The following is a 17,058-nucleotide window of genomic DNA, read 5'->3' as shown; positions in this document are numbered from 1 at the left end:
AATTAGTCGTATCGATATGCTAATGATGGGTGATATTTGAGTTGACAAAATATGACAGATTACTGAATACTTAAGGTGCACTTTGTTGTATAAAATAAGGTATGTAGGTATAGGTAATTATTTTTATTTGGAATTTATTATGTAATTTTTGACGATCATGATGAGAAGATAAACATAATTTTGACATGTAGCAAATTTATAGTGTAATTTTTATCATGAAATAAAGAAATCTAATCTAATCTAATCTAAATGATTTAGCGCCATAATGTACTGTAACTGTTTCAGGTCTGAGAAGTCTATCTATACATTAGATGGTACCTACTCATGTCATGTCATAGTCTATTGCCATGTTTTGCAAAAGTTGCCACAATATCATATTAAGATAGCAGTAACTTGATAAAATGTACATCGCCAACTTCTCAGCTCGATTTATTAGATTTATTGTCGATGCTAAGAGCTCCAAAACTTCTCAACCGGATATGGTCGAGCGGAGCGTGCCGGAAACACGAACAAACATCCCAACTTGCGAAAAAAAAGCAAAACAAATGCGCTTTCGCGTCATTCGCGTGTTTATTATTAGCGGTGCATAAACAAGGTTACATGGGCCCGTATCGATGCGTTTAAAAAGCTAACCCGTCCTGCAAGAAAAGGACGGGAGTTGAGCACGTGGGAAGTGGATTCCGAACGCACGCACCCCCTCCCGCGCGGGCGCCCCCTCTCCCCAAAGCGCCGCGCGCAGTCAGTCGCGCGCCGACCGTCGAATCGGCAACACGTACTAAAATTTCGCGGCGGTGTATACAGCAACCGCCCTAACGTTGTGCAGTGACCAAGTGGGAACATTGTGATTTGTTGTGTGACGTATAAGTTAGTGAGACAGTGTTGTGCACTATGCGGCTGTACGCCACGTTATGAATGGTCTGGATAAGTGCTTCTTCGATCAACGTAAGTTTGTGTTTTGGTGCGGAAATTCGTAAATCGCTGCGGTATGAGCTTTTCACGTGTGGGTACGGGGTGGTTGCGTCAATATTTTGTATGGAGAGTTAATTATGCGGGTGCATTTGCATTTGGTATTTTCGAGGATTATCGCCGGGCGTTGATGGCACAGCTGCAATAAAGGTTCCTGCGGGAAACGAACATCCTACGTACTGTTTACATTTTAGCCAGTTTGTGCAGTAAACAAACTGGCTCTTGGTTTCGCGTAAAAATACATTATTTACAAACAAAAAGTCCAAAATGCAGGAACTATTAGATCTTTGTAGTGGATTAGTCTAAATCATATTCGGAGATACGACACACACATCCAATACATCTTCTAATATATTTGAAAACTGCGAAATTGTGCAACACCCCGACTGTTTCTTTTATGGCAAATGTCAGGAATTAAAATACAATGTAAATGAAAATGTCTGTATACCTACTTCAGTACCAAAGGTACAGCTTACAAAATAAAGTGATAAAAATTGTAAGTAACAATTCTTTGTAGGAAATTATGCACTTCACATATCGTAACATTTTACGTGTTCATTGATTTAGAAACTTAGAACACTTACAAGATATTTAAAAAAAACGCACCATAAATTCAAAATAAAAATACCAACAATCTTAACACACGAATCACACAAATCAACCCATAACCGCCCGAAGAAATTGTATCCGTCAAGGCGGTCACAATAACCGAAGTCAGTGACCCTGACACCACACAATATTCCCTTCGATATTCTTATTGGGACTGACGAAAGGAATCAACTCCCTTCTATTGCATTTGCTGTTTAATAGGGTTTGGCTTGATTAAGTTCTTTTTACAAAACCTGTAGGACTTTAATTCATTATTAGTACAGTCAACCAATTGGAACCCTAGGCCACTGTAGAACTATGTCATAGTGACGTTAAAAATCAGATTGTAAGAAATCTCTTACTGCTTGTCATTTTGACATGGTTGTAGAGTGGCCTAGGGTTCCAATTGGTTGACTGTACATTATAGCTACGCTACTACGCACAGTAACGCTTTACTTTGGGTCATTCTATCGCTATCAATCATATAATAGTTTACTATTCTGAAAAACCGCAATTAAAGTAGGTATTAGAACGAGAAAATCGCTGAAAAGTAGCAGTTTTGGGTGTTTTGCGAATCCTTCTGAACATTTCCCAAAATGAAAGAAATGGTATCGATAAAGAAGGTCACAATAACCGAAGTCAGTGACCCTGACACCACAATATTTCCTTCGATATTGTTATTGGGACTGACGAAGGAATCAACACCCTTCGGTTTCATTTGCTGTTTAATAGAGAATGACTTGAAGATTCGTTTCTTTTTGCAAACAATATAGGGCTTAGGTCATTCTTAGTTAACTGTAGCTACGTACAGTAACGTATTGAGTAATTCCATAGTTTCGGGTGACTTGAGGTACTTACTATGTACGGTTTATTATCCTGAATACCAAGTTATTAAAAGTATAAGACTAATAACGTGAATTTTGAGCAATTTCGGGTGTTTTGCTAATTCAACTGTAATTCTTGATCATTTCCCAAAGGGCAAGAATATGTATCCGTCAATCAAACACAATAACCGAATCGAAGTCACTGACCCTAACACCACACAATACTCTGTTCGATATTCTTATTGAAACTCTAAAGAAGGAAAGAAGGAATAACGACTACTTTATAATAAGCTAAAAACACTCTAAGTATTTAAAACACTATGTAATTTACCTAACGAACTGATGCATTAGCAAAATTGATAATTTGTCACTTAGACAATCCATATTTGATAGACAATTGATATTACTCATATTGCCTAAATGGGTTACTAATGTATTACCGAAAGTTATTTGCCAGATTTTCACATCCCAAACAATCTATCCCAAAAATTTAAAAGGCAACTCATCATTTCCCAACTTATCATGTGCCATATACATATTTGCCAGAATAATGATATCCAAATAAATATTTAGACATTTCCTTTCTTTGGCAATGTTCATTATATCAAACTTTAATTACTCAAAATAATTAATTGCCAACGAATATTATCCCAAAAGAAAAAAAGCCAAATCTAACATTTAGTAAAACATTTCTTGGGCATTTTTTATTTTAACAAATCTCGTTTACTCAAAATGAGCAGTTGACAAAAATAGAAAAAACAGTCAGGCTCTAGTGACAAGTCGGACTCCGCGTCTGCTCCGGCGCTGCGGGTAAAGCTACTTTCTTAGCAACATTTTGTGTGGGGGTCGCAGTTCTAACACTTCTAACCTAACCTAAACCTACTTTCTTAGCAACAGTTTTGTTTGGGGGTCGCAGTTCCAACCTAACCTAAACCTACTTTCTTAGCAAAGTTTTGTGTGGGAGTCGCAGTTCTAACCTAACCTAAACCTACTTTCTTAGCAAGTTTTGTGTGGGGGTCGCAGTTCTAACCTAACCTAAACCTACTTTCTTAGCAACAGTTTTGTGTGGGGGTCGCAGTTCTAACCTAACCTAAACCTACTTTCTTAGCAACAGTTTTGTGTGGGGGTCGCAGTTCTAACCTAACATAAACCTACTATCTTAGCAACAGTTTTGTGTGGGGGTCGCAGTTCCAACCTAACCTAAACCTACTTTCTTAGCAACAGTTTTGTGTGGGGGTCGCAATTCTAACCTAACCTAAACCTACATTCTTGGCAACAGTTTTGTGTGGGAGTCGCAGTTCTAACCTAACCTAAACCTACTTTCTTAGCAACAGTTTTGTGTGGGGGTCGCAGTTCTAACCTAACCTAAACCTACTTTCTTAGCAACAGTTTTGAGTGAGGGTCGCAATTCCAATCTAACCTAAACCTACTTTCTTAGCAACAGTTTTGTGTGGGGGTCGCAGTTCCAACCTAATCTAAACCTATACTTTCTTAACAACAGTTTTTTGTGGGGCTCACAATTCCAATCCAACCTAACCTAAACCTACTTTTAGGTTTTTAGGCTATTTTTCGGTTTTTAAAGATTATTTGACTCGTCATAATTATGGTATTTTCGTCAAAAGTGTTTACAGTGGGAAGCAAACGTGTAAGTAGTTGTTAAAATCTGTTTGGGAAATGAAATTCGGTAAATGAAAACAATCATGTTAAAACACTTGTCAAAAAGTGGTTTTACATTGTGTGTTTTTAAAGAAACATTTTTTTACTAAACAAATTATTTGACAAAATAATTTTGTCCAGTAATTAATTTGACGAAAGTAAAGTTGAGCAAACTTTTCTAGTCTAAGTGAAACATTTGCGAAATTAACAGTTGGGGTTATAAAAGTTGCATTACAACAGTTTGGGAAATTATCATTTGACGGATTTTAACGTTGTCAAATGTTATTATGGGAAAGATTGAGTTGACAAACGTGTAGTTGGCAAAATTCGTTTGGGAAATGAAATTCGACAAAAAAATCTTCGGTAAATTAAAAGGATCCCTGCCTAAATAATTAAATGGTACCCCACGATGTTATAATTCAGTCATTAGGAAATGATATAATTTTCCAATGAAGTATTTATAGATGACTACTCCAAGTGTGGTCCTAAATCCTAATGATTTGCAGTCCAATGTATTTGATCTTACAATAATAACATATATATCTTTTCTACCTAGAATTCCTAAACATCGAAATGAAATAATAATTATAACCTTATTTTCCAACCCTGTAAATCGATTACGTATAAAAGATCACATAAATTTTACTGGCACGTAGTGGGCACATCACATACGGCGGAATTTATCAAATCCTTTGCAATATTTACGCAGAATTACGAGTTCGAGCCTCGCCCGGCACAGCGAATACAGCGATATTTTTCAAATCCAAATTTGTTTAAATTGAATAGAATGCTCATTTTAGACTTATCATTTGTATACCATTCACCGCTTGTAACTGGTTAAAAGCTTTAATGAAATGTAAATTCAAATAACGTAATTTATAAGGGCAAGTAAAACTACCCAGCATCTCGTATCACCGAAGATAAGACCGTTAATGAGCGCGTGGTAAACAGAATTATTTCATTCCGAGATAAACCGAGCGCCCGCGCTTAAATTGACGATGATTTGTTCAATTAGACCTAAAGGGTTCGAATGAACAATTGTAGATAACGTAGGCGTGCTCGATGTAAATACATTAGCTAATGATGAATTCCGCTAACAGACTGTGTGTGTGCAACAGTATTTGATGTTGGGAATACAACATACAATACATTTTCCTTGTAATGACACGAGTTTTGTTAGATGTTTAGAATTATAATGTTATTAGATTCCGATGTATAAGAGACATCTATATATATCAAAAAGTTAAAAAAGAACACACTCAACAATAATGGCTCCATTAATATCGATAAACATGCGCGATAAATTCTCAAAATATGAATGCTCGATATTTTTTTCTAAAAAAGCAAAACTGAAATCGATAGGCCTATAAAGGACCAACAAATCACACCTTGTTGTCCGACACCTTCGTGTTAAACAAACATTAATCAACAAATAGTGCTAGCAAATAATAAAAAGAAATATTTAAATAGTGCGACCGCGGCCGGACCACCCGCGCGATCCGGCGCGCCGCGTCCGCATCACGCACGTCCCCATTATACTATCAAAAGATACTCCAAACGCGTTTATATTCAGTTTTTACGTAATTTACATCTCGACAATCCAATATGTGCTGCCTTTTTTTACAAAACCTCGAATTTTGTCCCTCGTATCACCGGATCTCTGTTATTGAATGTCATAACGATATTCAATATCGATTATATTGTTTGCCACTGGAGCCGGAACGTGTTCCTCTATATTGTTATGTCAAGTGGTCTGATGAGATGCAACGCCGCATTGCAAGGTTCAATGTTACCCTTTCTCGCTTGAGCATAAATTTGAATAATCATCCCGGCGTAGTAATGCTTCGTTTGTTTTTTTATCGCCCGTCGATTCCTCGAGACAGGTTATTTTAAACGTTTGTAAACAGGGGTGGCATGCTTAACTTTCTGAGTGACTGCAACAGACCTGCACGGCATCTTAACTATTTCCCCTTAAGTTTCCGGTTAATTTAACCCGGGGTCGACACATGCATCCAAACGGCGCTGAAAAGACAGCGCGGCGGAACTCCCACGTGTGTTGAACAAACAAAGTTTCCCAGAAACACAATGTCGCCGAGGCAAAAACACTGTACGTACCCTAATTGCCGAGCCCATTACAGCATATGCTCCAAGTATTCCTTTCTATCATAATTGTCTATTAAACCTGATATTACGTTATTCACGAACCTCCTATAATTAAGGGATTCGTTGCGGTCGAGGGTTTTTTTCCAAAATGGGAAACAAATTTTATGGCGGCCAATAAAAGAGTTATGGTTAGGTAAACGATCAAACTTAAACAGTATAAAACACAATACTTTCACTCATTGTTTGATGCGTTAACCGGGGTCGTAAACTTGGGACAAATTGGTTTTAAAGGGCCGGGGTCTGGCTTACGGCTTTTTTTGTACAGTTTATTGCGAAACTCTCTTACGCGAGTATTGTTGGTTATAAATTTTCCCAACTGCCACTTTTAGTGTAGTTACGTAGCAACGTGTTCGGATTGATGTCCATATATTTCGCTTTATCGGGAACAAGCTTCTGCAATTGCGAAAGTGAAATGCAGAGGAGCCACCTATCTTAATTAAGTAGCAAAATATGGTAAGATAGTTTCAATTTCATAATAATTTCGTAAGACAGTGTGTAAACACGAAACTTCGTAAAGCCATTGATGAGTTTAATTAAATTTGCAATTTGAACCGCTCGATTTATTAAATAGTTCTCTGAGGCTTTCATGTTTTTAATCTTTAGTTGTCAACATATAATTGCTATTCAAAACATCACTAATTAAGTAGGTACGCGATTTAATCCGTTTCCATAGTTTTATTTCATAATTAAGTAGGTATTACGTTGTGTTTGTGTATGTGTCGGTTTTAACTAATAATTATTAGGCCTGGTATGTCATTAACGGGTACACGGGTAGTCACGGCAGTCGGCAGGTTGTTGTGGGAGCATGACATCGACATACTTAATCGGTCTGATAATTATTTAACGTAAACTTGCGTCCGTATTCCCAAAAGGGGTAGGCAAAGCACATGAAGCTGATCAAGTTTTCATGCCCCTCAGCAATCAAGGGGTTAAAAAAAAACGAAATTGTGATAATATAAATAATAATAAAAATAAATATTGGGGACACCTTACACAGATCAACTTAGCCCCAAACTAAGCAAAGCTTGTACTGTGGGTGTTAAGCGACGATATGCATACTTAAATAGAGAAATACATACTTATATTATACATAGAAAACATCCATGACTCAGGAACAAATATCTGTGCATATAATCCCTTGCCGGGATTGGAACCCAGGACCGCGGCTCAGCAAGCAGGGTCACTACCGACTGAGCCAGACCGGCCGTCATATTGCAGTGACAGATTGCCAGCCTCTCGCCCAGCACACCACAATTTAACCCATCCCAATTCCTCCCGTCCACGGGAGGAAAAGAGGTGATGAAATACTTAACCCGTCATCACACAGAGATAATTTAAAATTTGAAATTATGTAAATATTCAGGAGCGACCGGCATATCGACAAAGTTCGTTGACCTGGTATTCGTCGCCGGATTCTAAAACAGTAGCATTCTTCCCTAACGATTATAGGACATTTAAAAACGGATCGCGTTTGAAATTCTCCATTCTTTTCTATTCCAAGTCGTTAAAACTCGAATTATTTACACCCAAAAGCCGTTGGGAGCTGACAGGTGTAAAACACTTTTTAGTTTTTACCTACCAAATAGTATACGTATAATTTTTTCAGTCTAGTGTAAGGAAATGTGTTTAATACATGACGGAGTGGTACCTACTCAACTATTCACTGGAACTATTGTTAAATTTACCAGAACAATAGACGTGAATATATAATGCGGCTTATTATAATATTTGGGACGGCTAATGCATTTACGAAGTAATATTGATTGATGAATTTAAGGCGATAAGGATAATATGTTAAGTACACACAGTTGCATAAGTGCATAACTTCTTTATTAATGAACATATTTTTAAAGTGGGTATGTTAATATATGCTTTACTTGCATTGCTTTTTTTTTTGCCATGCTAATAACAAATGCAGTAATCACACTTAAATAGTCTCGCAATTAAACTTTAAATACGTCATGCAGGGCAGTTTTGCATGTCGTTGGACATTATTGTCTTAACACATAAAATAAGGATTACTTCTTATTGGCGCAGCGACCTAAAATGAGTCTTAGCCTCTGACACAAGTGTACGCCAATTAAATACAGTGAAACCTGGTTAAGTGGGACCTGGATAAAGACTGTATCGTTAAGTATGAAGACAACTTTGAGTAGCCGTATTTATTTGCTATTATAAATTTTTTTTTTATAACAAGACATGGGCTTAATAAGGCACATAATAAGGTACACATTTTGTCCTAGAAACTCGACGTAAATCATATGGTTTAGACAGTATTGACTTAATCCTCCCGAGTACCAATTAAGATTCCGGACAAATGCTACTAGAAAATTCACAAAGTGAGTACAAGACGATACGATTGCGAAAAAAAATTGTACGGTACGAACCTCAACGACACATGATCCACAAAGCAGAATATCTGGACATAGTCTAGCCACTGTTATTTTTAAAAAATAAAGTTCAGGATCTGTGTATGGCGGTAATTTAGAGAATGTGGCATGGTGCTTACTCTAACTCCGACTTTGATGTCGAATTTGACTATCATACACTGTTTATATCGATCTGGTTTAGGCACTGTTCAAACACCACGAATGTCAATTAGACTTTGGCCTATGGCTATTTTTTTTATCTGTTTCTCTCAACCTGCTCGCATCAAAAGTTTACGGCAATCCGGAACGTTGCTCAAAAATGCATTTTTTTTAATTATAAAATTCACCGCATTCATTCTGCAAGTACCCAATTGAAAAACCACGAAGAGGACTCTTAAAGAATATATTTTGGCAGCATATTAACCTTTGTTTGTTGAAATTATACAAAGAGTCATTGAAATATCCTCAAATTAAGCCAGATAGGGGTTGTCCGAAATTTATTTGCTAGACCTTAATGAAAGTACTATAAAGTCCCTAAAATAAAAAAAATATCAGACCTTCTTATGTCAAATCGTGCTTACCAATACCTTCAGATCATACTCTCGGAACATAATAATACCAAATTATGCACATGTCAACATTTAGACGAGGTTTGTTTTGTCCTTATACTTAACGATACAGTCCTTAAGTGAGAAACCTCTTTAGCTGGGACCCAAGGTGCGGTCCCGACACTTTCGCACCGATTTACCTCTGTTAGTGAGACAAAACAGACCTCTATAACTAAGATTAGCCTTTTCGATTTTTTAGTCACATTTCCCTCTATTAGTGAGACAGAGTATGTATTTTACCTCTATTACTTACTGAGACTATATTTGAAATGTATATTCACTTAATTGTTTGTTAAGAATTTTATAGAAATTTACCTCTGTATCTGAGATACAGTCTATCTATGACCTCTGTAACTTGGACATTTGAATCATCTCATCAATTTAAAAATCTTTTTCTATATTTTCAATAATTCTTAGCTCATCTGTAAATTACGCGATTGATTATTTGTGTTTCGGTGAGTTAAGGGTTTTCTTGGTTATTTTAAGTAATTAAAACTAAAATTTCGATTTATAACATAAAAATTATAAATAAATTAAATATAACTTTCATAATATGTATAAAATTTCTATGACACAATGACACTAAAAGTCTTATATTTTATTTAAAGACAAGACTTATTTACCTTTTCTTTTAGTATACAACTAATAATAACTATATGAAAAACACCTTATCACCTCTATAACTGACACATCCCCCTATTCTGGCCTCTATTAGTGATACCCTCTGTAAGTGAGACAAACATTGTATTATACCTATGATACCTATCTAACTGAGACCCTGAATAAGTGGAATACCTCTTTAAGTGAGATAAATTTTGTCGTCCCTTGAAGTCTCACTTATCCAGTAGGCCTAGCACATGATGGCCGCGGGAGTATGTCGCCGCGAGATAGACTACCCGTCCTTATGTCATTAATACAGTTAGAAGAAGACGTGGCATCTATCTCGCGGCGACATACTCCCGCGGCCATCATGTGCTAGGCCTACAGGTTTCACTGTATCTCGATCCTTAGCGACGTCCCTCCAGTTTTCCAGGAGATCGTGCAGATCCGCTTCAACGGCATCACCCCAACGATATCTCGGTCGTCCACTTGGCTTCCTTCCTACTAAGAAACCTAGGTATGCCCTTTTCGCGCCACGATCATCCTCCATTCTTAAAACGTGGCTGAGCGAACGGAGACGATGGGCTTTAGTAAATAAATAAATAAATAAATAAATAAATATTGGGGGACACCTTACACAGATCAACCTAGCCCCAAACTAAGCAAAGCTTGTATTATGGGTGCTAGACGACGATAAACATACTTATATAGATTAAATACATACTTATATATATAGAAAATAGATTAATTTTATTCTCAACATAAGCTCAACGCAACAACTCATCTCCGGCATTGTTCCATTTTGTAACAACACAACCCATGAGAAACAGAAACATGTGCATCATAACACAAACCAATTTCACGCACAATCTACAAATGCACTAAACATCTTTATTCCCAATACAAAAAAAGCTTTATAATGGCATGTAACTGTAAATCTTTTTTCTTCTGTACGGAACATCTTCAGCTCGGAACCAAACGGCTCCTTTGTCCATTATGCTTGGATATAAAAACGGAATTGGGCCGAGGGAACAAAAAACAATGAAAAAGCAACATCAAGTTGTATTTAACCGTTTAAAGACTTAATAGAAAATAATTATGGTTGAAGTTAGAATGGATTAAGTTTTAACCTAATACGTTTTGATACTGGACCGGTGGAATGAAATGAATGGACTGCCATTGGATACGCACGCGTGCGCTAGCGCCGCTTTTGACTGGCAGCGCCATCTATCGGCGGGTAGCGGAAATTTAGGATCCTTTCTACTAATGTTTGCTCTTTTGTAGGTCAGCGTCAATACATCCATTTATATTGTGGTTATATATGTATTATTTATTAGGCTTAAAAAATTTAGCTTTCAAATGAAATCAAATCAATCGCCTAAGATATGATGTACTGGTTTCTTAATAATCTAGAAACTTATTTTTACTTGTCGTGTAGCATTAAAATTATTTGTTATTTTGTTTTCAATAATGTTTATTGGCAACGACAACAAAAACATTTTAAAATGCATAAATACCAAACGGCAACATTGATTGATCAGCGCACAGATTGTGGAGGAACTGATCGGTGTCGCCCCCTATCGGAGATCGTCTCCCATAAATACGCCTTAAGTTTTCAAGGCGCCTTAAGTCCCGGGTGGTGAGGGGTGTACGGTTAACTTAAATATTTCAATATTATTTCATTTATGAGTATTTATTTACATTTACATTTAAATGTTTACATACTGTCAGTCGCAGAATTGCATCAATAAGTTAATGGGAATTGGATATTTAATAACTAAGGGGTTTCGTATTTATTAATATGTGAAGTGTCACATTGTAAATATTTACTTAATTTTCACCATTCGATTTCGTCATTGAAAATCTGTGGAAAACGGCGAAATGCTATTGAAAGTTGCGACGGAATTTGGGAATCTGGTAGTATTTAACCACTGTTTTATTTATTCTATTAATGCAGCGTTTATCATAGGTACTTTTTTGCAGTCACTGAGTTACTCACCATTTCCACGATAAAAAAATTGTCAAAATTAGTTTAGAACTAGTTAAAGTGGGTATGTCCGTATTAGTGGGATGCCTGGTACCACTACGCGAAGATGGTAAATTGTTCGCAGCCGGCGTATTATGCTTCCATTTTTATCACTTATCCACGTAGATAAGACATCTGTCACTCTCACCCTGACACTCGCCAAAGCGTGACGGATGCTTTATCAACATAGATAAGTGATACAATTCGAAGTATAATACCGGGCTGGGGTGTGTACTGTGTAGTGATTTTTCTCGCTGCACCCACATTTGAGAATTTCTGCTCTGCCTGAGAATAGTTTAATTCATAAAATCACACCATTTATACCTTTGATACCATTTAAAGACCTACCTATAATAAATTAAGGGGCAGACATGCGCCGGAGTGGCCGTCAATCACCTGTCCACCGCGGAGATTTCAATTTCCGCGCCCGTCGTCTTGCCAGCAGACACTTAAATACTTTTTTTTAGGCAACTGTTTATTTTCTTCATTTTTTATATTGAACCATCGATTTGAATAACTTGCAGAGGGATTTGGACGTGTATTTATATTGAAAATCACTTTTGAAATAAATAAAATAAATAAATAAAATTCGAGTTGGCAACACTAAGCGTTAATTGTTTAATTTGTTAAAGCGTTAATTGTTTAACGTTAATTGTTGTTTGTGTATTAAACGTTTAACACTGTAAATTAGAAGTTTTACTCCAAAAAAATGACACGACAAATGTACGTACCAATTTACACAATGTTATGTAGATAAGACCTCCGATCTTCTTCTTCTTAGCCTTGGCTCGGCATTTTGCCACAATTTGACATTATTTCGTTTTCTTAAGTAATAGTATTGTTGTTAGTTTCTTATCTTTTTTTCTTAACCAAAAACTAAAAATATAGCAAAGATACTTTAGAATCTGGATATTCACAAAACTTTCCTTAATTTTCCGCAAAACATCAAGTGGCAAGGTAGGTATTTAATCAATATCCGAGCTCCTATATTTATACATACCCCATATTGCTGAACCTACTAAGCCACGCCACTAATTATATTCTCAAACTCATCCCCTCATGTGTCATACTCGTAACAGCCGTGTTTTGTTAGCACACACCATTTATTTACCGATCCCGATACCTATAGCAGATGTTTTGTAGGCGCGGGTAGGCGTTGAGGCTAAATATGTAAAATTAGGCGAACGAAGATATAAAGTAGAATAAACAGATATAAAAAATATAAAGGTAGTATAAAGGTATCAATCACGGTAATTTAGAGAGGCGGGAAACTTAAAAAAAATGGAAACAGGTAAAGCATTTGACTGCAATCTCACCTGATGGAAAGTGCCGATGCAGTCTAGGATGGAGCATGTTTGATTGTTTACCCAAAATATGTCTTCACTTTTGATTTAAATAAGTCCAAGTTGTAATTGGCTGGAAATAGGTACTCGTAATATGTATGAAGTGAGTTCCACTCCTTAACCGTTCGCATGATAATGCTGGATATAAATATACCTATAAAATATGTAGCAGAAGGAAATTGAATATGTTGTCGAATTTTGTTCTTGACTTTTATTTATGTCAGTCAAATCAATTCACTCACAGACAGGTATTACTGGTATTAGGAATAGCGTTATTTAGGCGAGTGTTGGTAAATTTATTAAAATGAGCATAGCTTTTAAAAAGCTACTCAGTTTGTGAAAATCTTCAGTCTCAGGAGTTAGGAGTCATTTTTAGGTCTTTGGATAGTTTTTACGTCAATTATTATAAAAGTTCTAATCAGCAGCTGCTGAGAAATAATAATATGAACCTTACAAATGGTTTTTATTAGTCTACAAGGTGTCCCACTGCTGGGCAAAGGCCTCCCCCCTAGACTTCCGATCCTCCCGATTAGCAGCATCCGTCCAGTTGCTGAGAAATGAGTTAAGATCATCCCACCATCTCTTTCCGAGCCGACCTCTCGTGCGTTTGCGTTCTGCCGATTGCCATGCGCCACGTACGGCGTTTGCACCGCTGTGCAAACGCCGTACGTGGCGCATGGCCTGTCCAGTCTAGGGTTGTAAATAGAAAAAAAACCAAATGTTTTTTTTTCAGAATTATGAAAAAAAACATGAAAAAAAACCGAGCACCTTGGTTTTTTTTCTAAATATGGTTTTTTTTCAGATGAACAAATAATACGACAATAACGGTTTTTCGTGAGTTGTAACGTGTTTCAATAACAATAACGTACATTTTAATTCAGTATACAAACGTTTATTGGGGAATCCCCGATGCGGCGTGTAGCGTGGAGAGGCGGTGGTGTTGCCAACAGTAAATAGTGATAACTACAAACTACAGATTTCGTAAATGTTACTTTTATAAGACCAGAAATTAAAGTTATTTGATTAAATTCGTTTAATAGTTAACATTAAGTCTAAAAAACCGTATAAAAGTATTAACTACTTTGCAAATTTTGAGATTTCGTACTTTAGAAAAAAAACATACTCCAGAAAAAAAAACTGTTTTTTTTCACGGTTTTTTTTCATGTTTTTTTTTCAAGCCAGAAAAAAAACCGTTTTTTTACAACCCTAGTCCAGTCCCACTTCAGCCTGGATTTGACCCCAACGTCGACAATGCCTGTTTAAATGTAACTTACAAAAACTTTGCCACAACTTATACTGAAATATCACTTACATGTTTTCTAAACCCAATCTAAATTTGACGGCGCGTCATTACCAAGCTATTGGAATTTGTTAATATCCGTCCCCGAAATTCTGCAAAGTGTTCTGTCGCCGTACCGGATGGTAAACTTAATTATGGTTTAACTTGTGCTTTCATCTACGCAGCTCATTTACCATCCTCTCATCCGTAACCTTTAGGTTCAAAATCTTTTGGATGTATAATTGTATATGTACATACTATGCATTGTACAAGGTTGGTTTGTGTATGGTAAAAGAAATTAGACTCGGATTAATTTTGTACTGATAATAATTTATCACGTATTTTGAAGGAAACATTTCTGTGGGCCTAGTGAAAAAGGGTATAACTCAAATCGACTCGGTGAAAAAGGGCACAAGTCCTAGCTCGGACTTGTGACCTTTTTCACCGAGTCAATTTGAGTTATACCCTTTTTCACTAGGCCCACAGATTTGAATATTACCTAGATATCTCCGGGCTGCGAAGCAGCGCAATCTAGTTTTATTTTATTTTATTAGTTCCGGTATATTCGTCTTGGACAAAAACGAACCATCTCAACACACAGTGATATTAAAATGGTACTCCGTCCCCAATTACCTAAATTCACTTAACATACGTCCAATATCCCGGAAGAACTTGTCAAGCGACAACCCAAAGGTCACACCGAGGTAAAACCACCTAACCCCGGCCTTTGTTAATATGTCTAATGGCAGATTAGCTTACAGAGAGCGGTGTCTGTCAATCAACGTCGGCGTTACCCTGAACCTAAAGTAACTTGGGAAGCGGGACAGTACCCTTACTGTCCCGTTTGTGGTATGGAAATAAATTGCCCTAATCACTTTAACGTATTCATCGATGTGCGATTGGGTTAAAATAGTGCATCCCCTTTGTCTTTAGCTAGATATTACACTAGGCAAGTAATATTTCGAGATATGTGTAGTAGTGAAACGTTGTTGCCAGACCTCGTTAAGACAAATCTGGCAACATCGCGTGACCCGTTTTATATTACATTTGTCTCCTAGTATATACTTTATGGTACATAGTAATAAAAAACTTAGGAGAATTCTTATTTCGAGTATTCCTCACATACACACATTCCTTCACAATTCATATAGCTTTATTAGAAATAGAAATGGATACTTCTGAAAACTATTATCACAACATTGTTGACAACCACGTATTTAATTATTAAGTATTCAATTCAATGTCGGTAATTATGTTTGACACGATACAATAATTAAGTGTAACTAAATGCTTCGTATAGTGTCCGTATTCATAAATCAGTTTGAATTTACAAAATGTAGCAGTTATAGGAATACGGTATAGGATTGAATAATAAATATATTCAAAAATGGACGGCAAAACTTTTCCGATTAAGAAGTGGGTTGCGAAGTGTGTACCTATAGTTTTTAGTCAGACGAAAATTAAAAATTAAACATATGTATTGTAGTCTCGAATTCGAGATATAATAATAATAGGCCTTTACATCTGTGACAGATGATTTAAGCAGCATCCGAACTATATCGAACGACACTTGCGTTCGTGGCTGTGTAGCCCAAGATATAAACATTTGCAATAATTAAATAGTTGTTTTTTTTTTATATACATGTTTCGTGCTTCTTTTGAATTCGACACCGTCCAAAAGGTAAGTCTATAGATGGGTGCATATTTTGAACGGCATTGAGAGTCATGGTCTTATATCGTCCTTCAAATTTACGATAAGTCCCAAAGGTACTTTTTGTCTTTAGGCTTACTACTAGCAAGAACGATTTAATACGGGACTGACAAAGCCCATACAAAAAAGCGTACCCCTGAATTGTATGGGCCTTATAGACTTAAAACTAGATGGCGCTGTTTGCAGCCTGGAAGTGGCCAAAATCATATTTTCCAGAAGTCTTTTTGCTTGTTTTTATTTTTTATAAGAACAAATGATATATTTACTTATTTTAAAATCATGATATCACATCAATACACATTTTGAAAAAAAAAAAAATTGTAGGCATCATCAGTTTAGTTATATTTAATAGGTGGCGCTAAAAAATCGAGGTACGATTCTTAGTATGAAGTAGGTATGTAAATCCTATATAAATTATCCTTGCTACTAGCTTCAACCAGTTATGAAACTTTTTATTTTAAAATACAAATCCTTTCAATCTGTCCATTGGCTATAATCTTTTAATAAAACTCGTTATGCAATTGAAAGTCCGTAACAGTCTGAGCTTAAGTAAGATACCCAAATGTGGCGACAGTAACAGATGTTTTTAACTCATTATTTGAGATTGTAAACGGTTTACTGATGGCACAGATCCCTTTGCTGTGACCGAGGTCTTACTGCAAGCGAGTAAGGTGTGAGTTCGCGTGAGAGTGGCAGGACAGTTGTGTGGCTACGATATTGTAAACTGACAAAGCCGAAGAAACACCGTTATGCCTGGAATGCTTCACGATTTATGGACATCACTAAAAGGGGATAGTGATTCTTCTTGTATAGGTCCTGGTATATTTGATTGACTTGGTTTTAATACGTTTAATAGTTGACTTCACTCGAGTTAACAGTAATAAGAGTTATTTACGATACAAATGTGAAAAGTAGGAAATTCTGA

The 17,058-nt window shown here is 36.4% G+C and overlaps 1 protein-coding gene across 1 annotated transcript in view; it reads left to right on the top strand.

The window, feature by feature from the left end:
• The first annotated feature begins 761 nt into the window (after positions 1–761).
• LOC125228560 (teneurin-m) overlaps positions 762–17,058 on the top strand; it is a 357,099-nt gene continuing 340,802 nt past the window's right edge. The window contains 1 exon segment of the mRNA XM_048133171.1: positions 762–942. Within this exon segment, the coding sequence (XP_047989128.1) occupies positions 909–942 (34 nt within the window). The 5' untranslated portion in view covers positions 762–908.

The sequence above is a fragment of the Leguminivora glycinivorella genome, chromosome 8 (genome assembly GCF_023078275.1).
Source record: "Leguminivora glycinivorella isolate SPB_JAAS2020 chromosome 8, LegGlyc_1.1, whole genome shotgun sequence".
Taxonomy (NCBI): Eukaryota; Metazoa; Arthropoda; class Insecta; order Lepidoptera; family Tortricidae; genus Leguminivora; species Leguminivora glycinivorella.
Note: the sequence above shows the minus strand (reverse complement) of the source record. Positions and strands in the feature narration are given on the sequence as shown.